This window comes from Podarcis muralis, chromosome 1 (genome assembly GCF_964188315.1).
Source record: "Podarcis muralis chromosome 1, rPodMur119.hap1.1, whole genome shotgun sequence".
In the NCBI taxonomy this organism is placed as follows: domain Eukaryota; kingdom Metazoa; phylum Chordata; class Lepidosauria; order Squamata; family Lacertidae; genus Podarcis; species Podarcis muralis.
Window position 1 is genome coordinate 131592593 of NC_135655.1, and position 16808 is coordinate 131609400.

General features: G+C 43.5%; 1 protein-coding gene across 1 annotated transcript; it reads left to right on the forward strand.

Moving 5' to 3' along the window:
- Nucleotides 1-251: 251 nt before the first annotated feature.
- COPS8 (COP9 signalosome subunit 8) lies at nucleotides 252-15982 on the forward strand. Its single transcript, XM_028703490.2, has 8 exons — nucleotides 252-418; nucleotides 766-836; nucleotides 5346-5394; nucleotides 6488-6620; nucleotides 9475-9582; nucleotides 10945-11007; nucleotides 13378-13419; nucleotides 14593-15982. The coding sequence occupies exons 1-8, from the start codon at nucleotides 332-334 to the stop codon at nucleotides 14670-14672; spliced, it is 633 nt and encodes a 210-aa protein (XP_028559323.2). The 5' UTR covers nucleotides 252-331; the 3' UTR covers nucleotides 14673-15982.
- The last annotated feature ends 826 nt before the right edge of the window (nucleotides 15983-16808 follow it).

Consider the following 16808-nt stretch of genomic DNA (forward strand, 5'->3'; position numbering starts at 1 on the left):
TAGCAGTCTTCCAAGGATGTCCGAGCAATTCCGTAGGGCGCCTCTTGCCTTTCTGAGTCCCGGGGTGGCCAGGGACTACAGCTCCCATCATGCCCCCTGGCGGCTCTCCTCGCCTGGGGATGGAGAGCCGCCAGGGGGGATGATGGGAGTTGTAGGCTGCGAGAGGCTTCTCTGCTTTCCTATCTCTGTGGCGTCTTCCCCTATTATGCGCTGGTGACGTCAATCCTGTGGGCCGGAAGCGGAAGCCGAGGGAGAGCGGCGAGAGCGCCCGCCTGCGCGCCTTGGAGGACCCGTCCCTCCGCCTGGGCTGGAGCCGGCGCCGGGCGCGAAGATGCCAGTGGCGGTGATGGCGGCGGCGGCGAGCGGCGCCCTCGGCTACCGGAAGCTGCTGGAGCAGTGCGAGACGCAGGAGCTGGAGGTGTGTGGGGCGGGGGGGGGGGCGGTTTACCTGAGGCTGCTTCCCCCCCCCGCCTCCCTCTCGGCCCTCCTCCCGCCAGGCGCCTGGGGGGCTCCTTGGCGAGGCCTCTCTCTGCGCGGGGGCTGAAGTTGCGCAGCCCAGACGCAGGAGAAGCTCCTCTTCGGGGGGCGAAACAGAGACGGCGAAGAACCCGAGACATGAACTGGTTAAAACAGAGGCAGCCGCTGGGATCAAGGGATTCAAACAGCCTTGCGGGGGGGCTGGCAGAAATAGATGCTGTTCTTCCTACCATGTAATCACTCAGTTGCCATTAATTCTGTAAACCGCTTTTATTTTTATTTTTTTAGGCCCCTGGAGGAATAGCAACACCGCCCGTTTATGCGCAACTCCTAGCTTTGTACCTTTTGCATAATGACATGTAAGTAAAAATTATTTTCGATCTACCTCTAATACCTGGATTTGAGAAGAAGTGTGTCTTTGAAAGCAGCTGCTGCTAGAGCAGTGTTTCCCAACCTTGGGCCTCCAGCTGTTTTTGAACTACAATTCCCATCATCCCTGACCACTGGTCTTGCTAGCTAGGGATGATGGGAGTTGTAGTCCAAAAACAGCTGGAGGCCCAAGGTTGGGAAACACTGTGCTAGAGGATCACGCTGAGATTTGCTTATTTAATTCTTCAGTACTTTCATGTATCAGGTGGAGATGGGTAATGCTTGTGAAATTGGAAGAGTTTACAAAACAGGCGCGCAAAAGGAGGCTTATTTGTTTTGTTTTGCTTTGTTTCTCTCTCACGCACCCTTCCTCCCAAAGGAACACATGGCAACAATCATCAGAACTGTTGAGACAATACAATTTAAAATTAAAAAAATGCATCTAAAGGCAATCACATACATTGTAGATACTAATTCCAAGTTGGCCACTGTCAGTATCTTTCAGTCCTCAAATGCCTGGGTAAACAGAAAATTTTACTTGACGTTCTTTATTGATACTGTTTTAAACAAGAGCGTGGCACAGCAATAGTGAAACACTTTGAAGTTCTCTTGTTTTCAGTGAGGGAATTGCACATGTTTTAACCTTTACCTTCAGAATCAGAGGGATTTTTTGGAAGAGTAATCATTTTGATCATGGCTATTTTCTCTGAGAGAGTGAAGTTGGTGTTGCTCCATCTCTTTAGGTCTTTGTTGATTTGCCACAACAAGGAATTGTAGTTGTTGAGGTATAATTTGTTGAGGTTTCTGTTTATTTGTACCCCATGGTATCTGAACTTGGTGCCACTAAGTTTTATCTTGGTGATGTTGGCAAATTCTTTTTGTGTGTGAGGGGGCGTGTTGAAGCACGTAACTTCCAACTTTGCAAAATTTACCTGTAGGCTCGACCCCACTCACACGTGAAAACAAAGTTCACCACAGCCAATCGCAAACAAGCAACCGCACCCTAGGCCAACCCCAACATCTCTCACCACCAAAGCTTTGCCACCTGACTCCACCTCCGCTCCACCTGTTTCCCCCCCTTTTTTCCTAATGTAGCACTAATGTCTCAGCAAATGAAACCGATCTGTAGAAAATGTACAGTGAGGGGGAAAAGTACAGTGGTACCTCAGGTTAAGAACTTAATTTGTTCTGGAGGTCCGTTCTTAACCTGAAACTGTTCTTAACCTGAAGCACCACTTTAGCTAATGGGGTCTCCTGCTGCCGCCACATGATTTCTGTTCTCATCCTGAAGCAAAGTTCTTAACCCGAGGTAATACTTCTGGGTTAGCGGAGTTTGTAACCTGAAGCGTCTGTAATCCGAGGTACCACTGTATTTGATCCCCTGCTAAATTTGCCTGTTTGCCCTCTGACAAAGAAATGACCAGTCCATAATTTTAATGGTAGGTTTATTGTAACTGTGAGAGACAGGATAACAACAGGAAAACCCCCAGAAACCCAGAAGGCAAAAGTCAGAGACTGATGTGCATTATGATGAGTGAAATAAGTATTTGACCCCCTATCAACCAACCAGGTGTCGGGCTACCTGGTATCTTCACTCTATGTAACAAGCAGAGATTAGAAGCACCTGGTGTAAGGGAGAGGTCTTACCTGTAATCCCAGCTCGTTACAGTACCTGTACAAAAGACACCTGTCGACAGAAGCAATCAGTCCAGCAGATTCCAAAGTAGCCACTATGACCAAGACCAAAGAGCTGTCCAAGGATGTCAGGGACAAGATTGTAGACCTGCACAAGGCTGGGCTGGGCTACAAGACTATTGCCAAGCACTATGGTGAGAAAGTGAAAACAATAATTCGCAAATGGAAGAAACACAAAATAACTGTCAACCTCCCTCGGTCTGGGGCTCCATGCAAGATCTCATCTCGTGGAGTTGCAATGATCATGAGAATGGTGATGAAGCAGCCCAGAACTACACGGAGGGAACTTGTCAATGATCTCAGGGCAGCTGGGACCATAGTCACCATGGAAACAGCTGGTAACACACTACGCCGTGAAGGACTGAGATCTTGCAGAGCCCGCAAGGTCCCCTTGCTCAAGACAGCACATGTACAGGCCTGCCTACAGTTTGGCAATGCACATCTGAATGATCCAGAGGAGAAGTGGGTGAAAGTGTTGTGGTCAGATGAGACCAAAATCGAGCTCTTTGGCATCAACTCAACTCGCCGTGTTTGGAGGAGGAGGAATGCTGCCTAAGACCCCAAGAACACCATCCCCACCGTCAAACATGGAGGGGGACACATTATACTTTGGGGGTGTTTTTCTGCTAAGGAGACAGGACACCTTCACCACATCGAAGGGACGATGGACGGGACCATGTATTGTCAAATCTTGGGTGAGCACCTCCTCTCCTCAGCCAGGGCATTGAAAAGGGGTTGAGGATGGGTATTCCAGCATGACAATCACCCAAAACACAGGGCCAAGGCAACAAAGGAGTGGCTCAAGAAGAAGCACATTAAGGTCCTGGAGTGGCCTAGCCAGTCTCCAGACCTTAATCCCATGGAAAATCTGTGGAGGGAGCTGAAGGTTCAAGTAGCTACGTATCAGCCTCGAAATCTTACTGACTTGGAGAGGGTCTGCAAAGAGGAGTGGGACAAAAGACCTCCTGAGACGTGTGCAAACCTGGTGGCCACCTACCAGAAACGTCTGACCTCTGTAATTGCCAACAAGGGTTTTGCCACCAAGTACTAAGTCATCTTTTGCAAAGGGATCAAATACTTATTTCACTCATTCTAATGCACATCAATCTCTGACTTTTGTCTTCTGGGTTTCTGGGGTTTTTCCTGTTGTTATTCTGTCTCTCACAGCTACAATAAACCTACCATTCAAATTATGGACTGGTCATTTCTTTGTCAGAGGGCAAACGGGCAAATTTAGCAGGGGATCAAATACTTTCCCACCTCACTGTAAGTTGAAAAAAAAAATACATTTTACATACTTTTGGAAACCAAGAAATCTTTAATAAAAAATATGTTTTTTAAAAAAAGAATCAGTGGGATTTTAAAATACTGCACTTTTTAAATTGAATTTTGCAGATCCTTAATGGGCAAGATTGTTAAGTCAGATAGCAATATTTGTTTCTACAAAGCTAGCATGATTCACCCGGTACAGCTCACTTTACTAAATATCAGCTCAGGACAAATCAGTATGTGAACCGACTCACCCTTGCTTTTTGACCTTCATAGTTGTCAGTCACAGTCCTTCAGAGGCAACAGAAGCAACACTTGCCAGGATTCCCTTGCCAATGTCTCAGCTCTAGACCTTGTTACCTTCCTTGCTCACATTCCCCAGCCCTCTAAATGTCTCCTGCTCCTTCCCATTGCACACAGCTGCATCTGTGTACTTTTGCCCACCTTCTGTTTTCTACAGATTCATGTCTCCTCCAGCTGTGCTCTGCCCACTGTCTGCATTTCAGGCCCCTGAATACTTTGAACACTTCTTGAGACACCTTGTTTCTTGACAAGCTTCTCTCTATCTTCTCTTCTGACCCAGCATACAGCCTTTCCTGATCTGAACCATTTTGGACCTTCTTCAGAGGCTCCTCTTCAATGAACTCTCACTTCAGTTTGCTGCTTCCTTGCTCTTTCCTTTGGGCCTCATTCTCTACCTGTCCATCCTTCAGGTTCATCTGTCTCAGTCTACTCCTTAACCCACCCTCTACCTTCAGCTTCCTTGTCTCTGGGTGTTACCACCCCTTCTCTTCATTTCTTTGCTCTTTCCAGTCTTGGCCAGTCCCTGTGTGAGGTTATAATCCCAGCCAAACAGGCGACTTTGACGTTACACTGGGCTACACATTGTTTTAACTACCTGAGCAACAGAACATTCTGTGCTACCACAGCTTAGCCTATGCACACACGTGTGGCTTACAGGAAGTATCAAGTGTGCAGAAGATGTGTTCCAAACCTTGTACAGTGGTACCTTGAGTTACAAACACCTCAGGTTACGAACTCCACTAACCTGGAAGAGTTACCTTGAGTTGCGAACTTTGCCCCAGGATGAGAAAGGAAATCGTGTGCCAGCGACGCAGCAAGAGGCCCCATTAGCGAAAGCACGCCTCTAGTTAAGAACAGTTTCAGGTAAAGAACAGACCTCTGGAACTAATTAAGTTTGTAATTAGAGATACCACTGTACTTGACGTTAGAAGCGAAACTTCATATGCTAAAATGTTTTTTCCTGTACATAGTATAGACTGCATGAGGACTAAACATGCCCATATGTGAACATGCTGCTAGATAAAAAAAAGAAAGAAAATTTGTGAAATCTGTGTGTTTCCATTGTTTGAAATGTTATCTGCAGCTTATATAAAAGTGTTGCATTGTTCGGAATATGTTTCTTGCTTCTCTTTGAATTGTTGCCTCTTTTAATAGTCTTCTAGTAGTAAAAACTTGTTTTTAGTTAATGTCATTTAAAAAAATACTTTAAATTGACACTTTTATGTTATTAGGAACAATGCACGGTATTTGTGGAAGAGAATCCCTCCTGCAATTAAGTCTGTAAGTACTTTTCAATACTTTAAAGGACAGAGGTGTCACGCATAACTTTAGGGTTGTGTTTCCAAAAGTGAAAGCTAAAAAGCAACACCTTTGCTGGTTGCTGAACAAATGTTCTATTGCTGTTGAGGTTGCATTTTGCTATTGTTTAATAGATACTTGCTGTATTTTATAGATTTGTATTTTATCTCTTTGAAGTTTGTACATCTCAGGTGCTCCATGCAGAGTATTTCATGTCGGAGTTCAGACTCATTTCTAGAGTACGTCATGGATTAGGTGGAAGAAGTTTCATTTTTCTTGCAAATGTGTTTTACCTCCCAGTCCCTCTTTTTCCATAGCAGCAGCTTCTTAAACTATAGAGCACATGAAGAATTTTGCTTTTGCTTGGTAGGAATTGATGAGATACTAGATTCTAAGCATGCATTTAACACATAAAAATTCAGTGTGGCTGACAGAACTTGGGAGTGATGTTGAATGTTAACATCCTTAGGATGGGCACTCCACAAAGAAATAACAATTGTAGTAGAACCATTTTACTTTCGAGCCAAACTCTTCACAAATTGCATACAAGTGGAATCACTTTAACTGATTGAGTGACCTAGAGAGTCTTGCATGTTGGGCTTTAATTAATTTTGGGAGGATAGTGCCAAGAGAGTTGGTGCAATACGTATTATCCCCCTCCCCCCTGATTTTCTGGAGTGGGAAGTTGAGAGGCCAGATGGAGGGCACTGTGCTTCACTTGATGCTTAATGTGAGAAGTGAGAGGGCAGGGGAAGGAACTAGAGGAGGATTCCACTGAAGATGTACAAAAAGCAGCAGCAGTCAAAATCAAGCACAGAAGTAGGTGCTAGAGCAGATGGGAAGAAAAGAGGTTTTAAAATGCTGCTTCCTGCTCAGGGCAGAGTTTGTGACCCAGCAACAGAGGCAACCTAATTCATTTGCTAATAGGGGAACATGCTGGTTTTTGGCTCTCATGGCCACCACAGCTGAGTTCTTGGTCGCTCCAGTTACCCTAGTTGTGGACTTCTTCCTTTTCCTCTTCATCTGCTGATCAATGGCTTGTCCGTCTGAATAATTTTTCTTCCTTTCTTTGTAGGCAAACCCTGAACTTGGTGCAATTTGGTCAGTGGGGCAGAGAATCTGGCAAAGAGATTTCCCTGGAATTTATACAACAATTGGTGCACATCAGTGGTCTGAATCTATTCAGCCAATCATGGAAGCACTTAGAGGTACATCTTTCTAAAACCCTAGTCATTTTCACTTGGTGTGGAAAGTGTGTTCTTTCAAGTGGTTGCTCAAAATCAGCACAAAATTTATAATGGCTGTTTCGTCCTGTTCCAATACAGATTCAAAAGCTTTGTCTGTTAGTGTATGCATAATCACTGTGAAAAACAGAGTTTGCATGAACTTTACAGCATTTCCTTAAAGATTTTGCTGGTTTGTTTCTCTTTTAAATTTAGTGCCTGGTGATTTGTGTCCTGTACAAGTTTGATGTAACACAGTACTTGGGGTTGGCTTTTACATGGCCCTGTGATAATTTATGATGAAGCAGTTTGACTTATTTTGGGAGTTTCAAAGGGGTGGAATTGATGCTATCTGTGGATGGAAGTCTGTCCATAGAGGAAGAGAGTTGGTTTTTACCAGTCCCCCTGCAACCCACATTGGCCCTGAAAAGCTCTTTCTGCGAACTGGGAGACTCCCCAGAACAGCATGGGAAGTGGCAGAGGGGAAGGAACAGTGAGTGACAATCACCCCTCTCCCTTCTCCAGTGATGACCCATAAACAGAAGGAGACCTGTCTGAATATAACTCAGAGTTTACAAAACAAAACTTGAAGTTTTGACATGAACCTTTCTCCTACCATCTGTGACCGGATTAAAGACTTTCTGATAGATTGGACACAAACAGTGAGGATTGAACATGTAACATCTAATTCTTTAAAAATCAGCACTGGCACACCACAGGAATGTGTGCTAAATCCCTACCTGTATTCATTGTATACATACAACTGTGTATCATCAGAACCGTCTACTGCAATTATTAAGTTTGCAAATGACACCACCATAATGGGTTTAATAACAGGTGGAGATGAATCAGCATATAGAGAGGAGGTCCAAAAAATATCTACATGGTACCTAGGGAGCAACTTGCACCTTAATATCAGCAAGACAAAGGAGATGGTGTTGGACTTTCGGAGGAAGAGAGGAGAACTAGCCCCACTGTACATCAGGGAGGGCTGTGTGGAGAGAGTCTCTTCCTTTAAATTCCTAGGAGTTTATCTCAGTGAAGACCTTACTTGGAAAATAAATACAACCCAGGTGGTTAAGAAAGCCCAACAGAGACTCCATCTCCTCAGAGAACTGCGGAAGAACGATGTCAATCAACATTTGATCATCTCCTTCTACCGGTCCACAATAGAAAGTGTCCTTTCATACTGCATCACGGTGTGGTACGCTGGTTTGACATCATCTGATAGGAAGTGCCTACAGAGGGTGGTGAATACATCACAAGATATTACGGGCTGTCCCGTGAATCCGCTGGATGAAACGGCGGAAGAACGTTGCCTCAGGAGAGTGAGGAAAATTCTCAGGGATGATTCACACCCTGGCCGGCACTTTCTTGAGCTCCTGCCCTCAGGCAGAAGATATAGATGCATGATTAGTCACACCAACAGGGTAAAGAACAGCTTCTATCCGTGGGCTGTTAGGCTGCTGAATGACAAGATAACAACAGGGCAACTGACTTTCGGGTTTGGTGGGTGTGCGTCCCACTGATCTCAGGATATTTTTTTCACAAATAAAGGTGCTCAGGATCACCTGCTACTCTGCTTGTTGCCAAGTTCTTGGCAGGTTGTTTTGAAGTGAAGAATGGGAAAAGCCCACTGCAGCTCAGGCAACATAAATGTTTGTATTCCTTTGTTTTGTTGTGGCCATATTTGGCAAATTCTTATTTGTATTGTATGATGATCCGTAAATTAAGGTAGCACAACTTGTCTGTATTCCCATTGAAGCCTCAGAATGGTATCAAAGTCAAACTCTAGATAGAGGGTTGTACTTGATAAAATCTTACTCATAGTAGTCCCATTGAAATCAGTGGACTTATATTAAACGCAAGTATGCCATAGGTAGATATAACCCAGAGGGCTGGGCAGTATCTGGTTTTCAGCATCATAATATATCACAAGCTAGACATCATGATATATCACGATGTCTGAAATAAGGCTGGAGCCATCAAGAGGCATTGGCTGGCTTCACAGTTTTTCCTGCGTTGTGATTTTTGATGGTGCCTTCTCTTGTGATTTTCTGCCGCCTGCAGGAGGCAGGGGAGAGCCGAGCCAGCAGAGTTAACAGGTGCTACAGGAGTTGAGAGAAGGATTGACTGACTTCATGATTTTTCCCACATTGTGATTTTTGCATAGGGCATGCATACACACATACAAACACAAATAATGATTTGCAATATATTGCCAGGTCAAAAATTATGAAATTGATATCATGATATGGACAAACTGGTTTTGGACCCAGAGTCCTTCTAAAATATTGAAAAGTGCAAAATGTTTTGGCTGAAGGCAGGTTTCTTCAGGGGCACTTAGTTTTCTTATCAAGACTACTTATCTCCAAGTTGAGTACTTAGCCAGCATATTTTAGAAGGTTGCATCTTGACCAATTTTCCTATGTGCAACAGTTGTTTTCGGCTACAGTGGTGCCTCTGGTTACGAACTTCATTCGTTCCGGGGGTCCGTTCTTAACCTGAAACCATTCTTAACCTGAGGTACCACTTTAGCTAATGGGACCTCCCACTGCCGCCATGCCGCTGGCACGCGATTTCTGTTCTCATCCTGAGCTAAAGTTCTTAACCCAAGGTACTACTTCTGGGTTAGCGGAGTCTGTAACCTGAGGTGTTTGTAACCTGAGGTACCACTGTACATTGAAAATGCCTTTGTATAACCACTTTCCCATGGGGCGATGCTTTTGTCATAAGCATTAAGCTCTTAAAAACCCCCAATTTATTCATTACATAAACATGCAACACATTTTTTTTACATCTGATTCTCAACATTCTTCCCAATTATCTCTTGTAATAGATGCAACTAGGCGGCGAGCATTTGGACTGGTCTCTCAAGCATATACCTCAATAAGTGCAGATGACTTTGCAGCCTTTGTTGGGCTTCCCATAGAAGAAGCAGTGAAAGGTACGTGTGTGTGTGTGTGTGTGTGTGTGTGTGTGTGTGTGTGTGTGTAAAAACCACTTTATTAAACTTGGTGTTTCACACCCTGGAGTAACCTTGTACTGGTCTACTATAGATAGAATGCTTTCACCTGCAGCCTAGAAAAGTGAAGAAAGGCTATTTGCCCAGTAGTAATAATGGAGCACCCTTAGTCTCATCCTGCATCTTCAGAGGCTGGCTGCTTTTGAGGAGCCTTTGAATAAAGGATGCTGGGGGTATGCATTGAAATTGCAGTTCAAGACTTATATCAGATTTCAACATACTTTGCTGTTTCTTATGTACAGTGGTGCCTCGCAAGACGAAATTAATTCGTTCTGCGAGTTTTGTCGTCTTGTGATTTTTTTCGTCTTGCGAAGCACGGTGTCAGGAAAGTTTTGGAAAAGCTTCAAAAATCACCAAAGTCTTTTAAAACCTCAAAAAAGGCTACCACACCGCGTGCTATGAGTTGCTCCTCGAAGTCAAGTCGCAACTGTCTTAACGGTGTTAAGAAAAAGGAAACAAACTTGCAAGACGTTTCCGTCTTACGAAGCAAGCTCATAGGGAAAATCGTCTTGCGAAGCAGCTCAAAAAACAAAAAACCCTTTCGTCTAGCGAGTTTTCCGTCTTGCGAGGCATTCGTCCTGCGAGGTACCACTGTAGAAGCATTACATAGAATATGCATTCCTTACACATAACAGACATTCTGATGAACAAATTCTAATACAAATGTGAGTTGCATATACCTCAGGGTGGGTGTGTTTGTTTTCTTTTCACTAAATTTTTGAATGCATACTTAGAAAGTGTACTTATAAATTCACAGGATGCATAAGAGTTTGAAATTTAATTTTGCACCATAGGAAGCTACCTTGTACAGAGTCAGACCCCTGGTCCATCTCGCTCTGCATTGTTTGCCCTGGCTGACAGCAGCTCTCCAAGGTTTCTGTAAGGGAAACTTAACTTTAGTGATACAGAACAAGTGTCACAGTTGTGACAAGTATCACAGTTGCCTTTATGTTATATGATGAAAGAGCTTCAAAATAAAAGTAAAACTTGTAGGTTTTCAAAGAGTGATGTCCAAGTAAGTCACACTCAGGGTAGATCCATTGAAATTAATGGACTTTACTGTTTAAAATTACTGTTTAATGGCATCTGACTGCTGAACAGATATTATTCCCATTTTGCTTTTGGCTTTTTATTTGCTCTCATTATGCCAAAAAAGTATATGGGGGCATCGTAAAATAAGAATGCTTCTTGCACAGAAGATAAGGAAATTTTCGGAGCAGAACTTGCCTTGTTGAAGGTTCTGTGTGGCATTGATGATTTTGCATCTCGTTTTAATCATTTTAGGTGTTCTTGATCAGGGATGGCAAGCGGATTCATCCACTCGCATGGTTATGCCTAAAAAGCCAGGTAGGGGGAGCTCTTGATCCATTAAGACATTGTGTCTGGGTGGGTGGGTACATTTTTGTTGCTTGCCTTTCCTGTGAATGAATTTAAAAGGATAATTAACATTTGCATGCCAGGACTTAATTCAAAGTTAAAAAACAGCAAGGGGTATTCCTGAAACATCATGTCAGAAATATGACTTGGTGTATTTCTCATGGGCACAGACAGCTTTAATTAAGCAAGCGGGTGTAAAGCTTTTCGGCAAAGGAAAACAGAATGTGCCTTAATTTCTCTCGGCTAGCCTTGGCTTTGGAGACTCAGTTGAATATGTTCGTCAGTTTACTTTAACTTACATGTGTGATGCAAATAAAGTGTAGTGAAAACTTAACAGTAGTTGCCATTTTGAAATTACAACTAACTTGTGTGTCAGTTTGTAATTTGGTTGCTGAATCTAATGCAGAGGTCAGCAAACTTTTTCAGTGGGGGGCCGGTCCACTGTCTCTCAGACCTTGTGGGAGGGGGGGGGGCGGACTATATTTTGAAAAAAATATATGAACGAATTCCTATGCCCCACAAATAACCCAGAGATGCATTTTGAATAAAAGCACACATTCTACTCATGTAAAAACATGCTGATTCCCGGACCATCTGCAGGCCGTATTTAGAAGGCGATTGGGCCGGATCTGGCCCCCGGGCCTTAGTTTGCCTACCCATGTTCTAATGTTCTGCATTAATGGAATAAAGAACAAACAGGGCATGTTGTGAGGTTTGATCAGTTGCTAAATACTGTGTGTACTCCAGGCCAACTAAAATTTCTCTAAGGTTTGTTTGCTGTCTCTTTAACTAGTTCTTAACCTTTATAATACATACTTACATACATATAATGCATACATAGAACTCAGTTTGGGTTTTTTTATTGGTGAATACTTCTTCGGGATACGGGAGTAATCTTACAGAACTGCTCTTTTTAAAGTTTTAGCTTCTTTTAACAGCCGCAGGAGTTCCTTGAGGTGAATTCCCCACAGAGCAAAGGAACCTACAACAATTTTATATGGCAGAGATGGAGCATAGCTGTAGAACAGTTAATAATTACAGTGTTCTTTTCAGCCAGTGTTGGCTCCTGTAGTGATACTTAACATCACACAAAATCTTAAGCAAGTTTGTAACAAAAATTAATTAACAGCAAATAAGCCAGTCCTCCAACACACAGGCTTGGGTTTACAATCGCTCTCTTACAAATGGAAGAACTGGCTTACCCAATAGAGATTCCTGCATTACCTCTCATTTCATTCCAGAGCATCTCTCAACCCTCAGGAGGTGAATTTTATTTTGGGGGGAAATCTGTTAAAGTTTCTCATTTCCTGTGAATATAACTCCATTTACTAGTTCTCTGGGTGCGGCCCACAGAGAATTTTGAGGAGCAGCAGTAATACAACTTTGTAGCCTTCACAATACGCCTAGTGCCCCCCTTCTCCAGGACAAGAGGGAACGGGCTCCTTGTGGAAGGCAGCAGTGGGACGCCAGGGAGAGAGAGGCCTCCATGTCCCAAGTCCTCACCCCGGACTTCCTGGCCTTCAAGCCTCTGCTGTTAGTCCCCCAGGGCCACACAGGCACAGACATACCAGGAATAGGCTGCCAGGTGGAGCTGGAGGTAGTGTCCCACAGGGTGACACCTCGGCTCACCTGGGCTAGGATAGTCCCAGCTCTGTATGGTGATGTATTAAATGACAACAGCAGTGCTTTGAAAATAATATAAAGAGCAGAATTATTGGATATAATATTCAGATATATATTAGTAACATAGCTCTTTGTTCCAAAGCAATGCTAGTTTGTTAATTTCTTTTTAAAATCATTGCCATTTTTAAAAATAAAGGAGTATAGATGAATCACTGTTTTTGTATCTTGAAAGTGGAAAAGAGATGGAGTGAGCGACTGAGAACAGAATAAATGTCCATTTCTTAGCACCAGCAGCATTTTCAGTAGCTGGCTTTTCATAGTCCTAGACATCATTTCTGACCAGCACTTAATTAATGTTGTAAATGCCTCAATGACCCAGTGCTTGGGATTTTTCCAAACTGCAGAACACCTTAATTTGATTTTTAGTATCTTCCAGTCATGCTAGGTGTGATACCTGCCTTACTTGAGTTCAGGATAAACTCTGCTTCAACCGATAAAATCAGTTACTGAAAAAGAATGCCTTAATGAGAAGTTTGAAAGGATTCACTGAATGCAGTGCTTTTAGGCAAAGCAAGTAAAATCTCTGTAGCAAGTAAGCAACTTAGTAATGGATAGCTCCATAAAAGATTTCACAGTAAAATTAGGTACATCTAGAAACTCATTCTTGGTGCAGTGGTCCTTGAACAATTTATAAATGCCATTTTGTATCTGTTTCAGGTCCCCAAGAGCCTTCATTCAACAGATTTCACCCGTTATCAGGTATGTGTTCATTCATGAGTTATGTCTAGAGGGTGGTAGTCTGCCATGGCAAAAACAGCACAGTTAAAAGGTATGGGTTGGATCCAGCATTGTTCCTATCCAGAGTTGGCCCATGGAAATTACTGGGCACAGCTCATTTAGGTCTGTTAATTTTAATGGGTCTACTCAGATTGCATCCAGCTAAATTATACTCAAACAAATTTATGATGGCATATTCTTTCAGATGCAGGAAGTATAATCCTATATTGGCAAGGATGTATGCATATAATTGTAAGACAAGTATAGGAAAGTGAGGCTGGGAAGTTAAATGCAAAAGCAGGGGCAATCATCGCAGTAGCCAGTTAACAAAGTATGGTTGTCGATAACACAAAGTTGTGTAATCAGCAACACTGCCTTGTTGATGACTAGTTTATTTTGCTTTTAGGTATTCATCGCTGTTTGTCCTTAGATTTCAGTTCTCTCTGGCCTCGCTCCCCTCTGCCTGCCTTAGTCATATGTACGTTTGCTTGCTGATGAAGTGGACTGTGGTCCACAAAAGCATATGCCATAATAGATGTGTTTGGGCGGCCTTCTCCTTTCTCATCTGGTCAGTGCAACGACTGCCGCAAGTGCAACAGGACTTTCCCCCCACCCAACCCGTGACCTCCCCAGATCTGCTGCAGATGGTTGGGTGAACTTCTCAAACAGATTTGTGGAGAGGGAGGGGGGGGGGCATTCCATTGCAGGAGCAAGAAATCTTCTTCGCTGGCAGAACTAATTACTTAGTGCTCTGTTGAATACAACTGTTAGTCTTCAAGGCACCACACAAGTTGGTTTTATATCTACGCCATCTAATTTATGTACTAGTCTTGTGTCAGAACCTATGTAAAATCATGTAAGACTTGGGCACAAGAATAGAACTTGAGTTTGGGCCTTGATTTCCATGTGGGAGTGAATCCCCCAACAGGGCAAGAAAGAGATCCTTTTCCTCTCTCCAGATGACCCTTTACTTGGGCACACATCCTCTGCCTTCAAGAGGAAACCTATTTCACTTGGCAATTCAAAAGCAGTGCCTCCTAACTGAATATGGATCAGACCTCAGATGTGACTTCTCTGTGCTTTTCAGTGGCAGGGAGCTATTACTCAGTTTCCCATTTCTTCTAATTTTCGTCCCATTTTGTGCCTTATTTTCAGAACCCGCTTCAGTCCCACCAATTCCCAATGAACAGCAGCTGGCTCGGTTAACTGACTATGTGGCTTTCCTGGAAAACTGATAACTCCAGTCACTCATCCATTGCACCCTGTGTACTTCTAGACCTTTCAACATTATGTTTGTCCTGTTGAATGTTGCAATATATGCACTATTATGGAATATGCTGGTAAAACATAGTTTTGCATTTCATCTTTGTGTGTCTTTTGCTGGAGCAAGGGTTTAATTCACTTGATTCCCCCTGATTATCAACCAGCTGCACAGCAGTATTATATATTCAGTTTTAAACTCTTGTGCTTTATTGTGAGGAAGGCAGCTTCTCTCCAGCGCTGATGTCTTGTAAATGCAGCAGTGGAGAAGAGTGTCATCCGTTGCCATGGGCAGAACAGAAACTGAACTCTGAAAGGACATGGAAGGATTGTACCCAGATCAGGGAACAAGGTGTAAGTCTATACCTGAGGGGGTCAGTCTTTGCAGCGTCTTTCCATAGAAAGTAGAGTCTGATACTACACGCTAAAGATTACACTCTTGTTCCTTTATAATGAGGTTCTGAAGTTGCTTTTTCTGTTTTTAATTACCTGAAGTCTCCTTACTCCAGGCGGTTTTTGACTGCTGTATGCAATGTGTCCTTTTCTCTTTAGAAGGAAACTAAGTGACCATTTTAAAAGCATATTTGAGCACCCATTAGGTCTTCTGGGGGAAGATGGAAAAATATTGGGGTGTAGTTTTCAGATAGCTTCATCTGGCTTCAGTTAGCTAGATGATAGTCTCATTGGTGTTTAGGTTCTTTCAGACATATGTGGATTGTATTTAAGCCAGCAATTCGATTGACAGCCTTTCTCGCAATTCTGGAGCATGTTTGCCATCACCGAAAAAATAGTTCTGTGGTTGATGTAAATGGATGAAATTATGCTGCAACTTTGGATGAACATTTCTGAATTGGAATCCTGATCGTATTGATTGCCATCTTCAGTACTGTCTGGAAGGAAGCAGCTTGCTCTTGCCATGCCCTTGTCTGTAATGCTTCCATTTAAAATGCAGCCCTCCTCTAGAGTCTCATTCTTTTTTCTCTTTTCATTTGTTCCCCTCTTCAGGTGTTGGGTCACCATCATTTCATAGCTTGTCTCTGAAATGGGTAGTGTCTGTCCTTTTGTTCTCCCAATGCACTATTATAACTGTACATTCTGACAGTGTTTTGGATGTTTTTGGGTGCAAGAAGGTCCCAGTATGTACACAGTTACTTTAAGAGGCTCTTTGTGAGTGTAACCATTGATCTCAAACTATTATTTATTGTGGGGAGGGGGGAGCCTCAGCTCTTGAAACTGTTGGAAGTTAATTTTGGTAATATTAAAGTGTGCTTACATCAGACCAGAATCTTACTCTCTAAGGTTTTCTTCTAGCGATGCCTTTAGTATTAACATTATTTCAGCACTTAAAGGTAAAGGTACCCCTGCCCGTACGGGCCAGTCTTGCCAGACTCTAGGGTTGTGCGCCCATCTCACTCAAGAGGCCGGGGGCCAGCGCTGTCCGGAGACACTTCCGGGTCACGTGGCCAGTGTGACATCGCTGCTCTTGCGAGCCAGAGCTGCACACGGAAACGCCGTTTACCTTCCCGCTAGTAAGCGGTCCCTATTTATCTACTTGCACCCGGGGGTGCTTTCGAACTGCTAGGTGGGCAGGAACTGGGACCGAGCAACGGGAGCGCACCCCGCCGCGGGGATTCGAACCGCCGACCTTTCGATCGGCAAGCCCTAGACGCTGAGGCTTTTACCCACAGCGCCACCCGCATCCCCTATTTCAGCACTTAGATCAACATTATCTAGCAGCAGTAGTCCTCCATTCTAGGACATAGATCTTGTGCAGAATGTAGATTAAATAGTTCCTTCTCAATGGATTTCACAGTAAGAGCCACATCATGTTTTCTCAGATGTACTGTCAAGTAAATTTGTTCAGGAATGCAGTGCAAGTGTTGCGCGATGGAGGAGCAGGGTGGGGAATTGCAGCAGAGAGGGTTTCTGGAGGACTAGAGAATATGCTTTTGAGGAAGAATTTTAGGTGCTGAGAACTGGAAAGGGGCTTGAAATCCTATGGAGCGGTGTGGAAAGAGCTTGAAAGGCAGCTGAAAAGACAAAAAAAAGAGGAGCAAGCCAGTAAGTAGATGAACATGTCAAGTAAAATGGAATAAGAGACAAAGGGACTC

Coding starts and splice junctions, on each gene's coding strand:
- COPS8 (XM_028703490.2), top strand. CDS start 332: ATGCCAGTGGCGGTGATGGCGGCGGCGGCGAGCGGCGCCCTCGGCTAC. Junction 419..765: donor GCGAGACGCAGGAGCTGGAG/GTGTGTGGGGCG, acceptor TTATTTTTTTAG/GCCCCTGGAGGAATAGCAAC. Junction 837..5,345: donor TACCTTTTGCATAATGACAT/GTAAGTAAAAAT, acceptor TTATGTTATTAG/GAACAATGCACGGTATTTGT.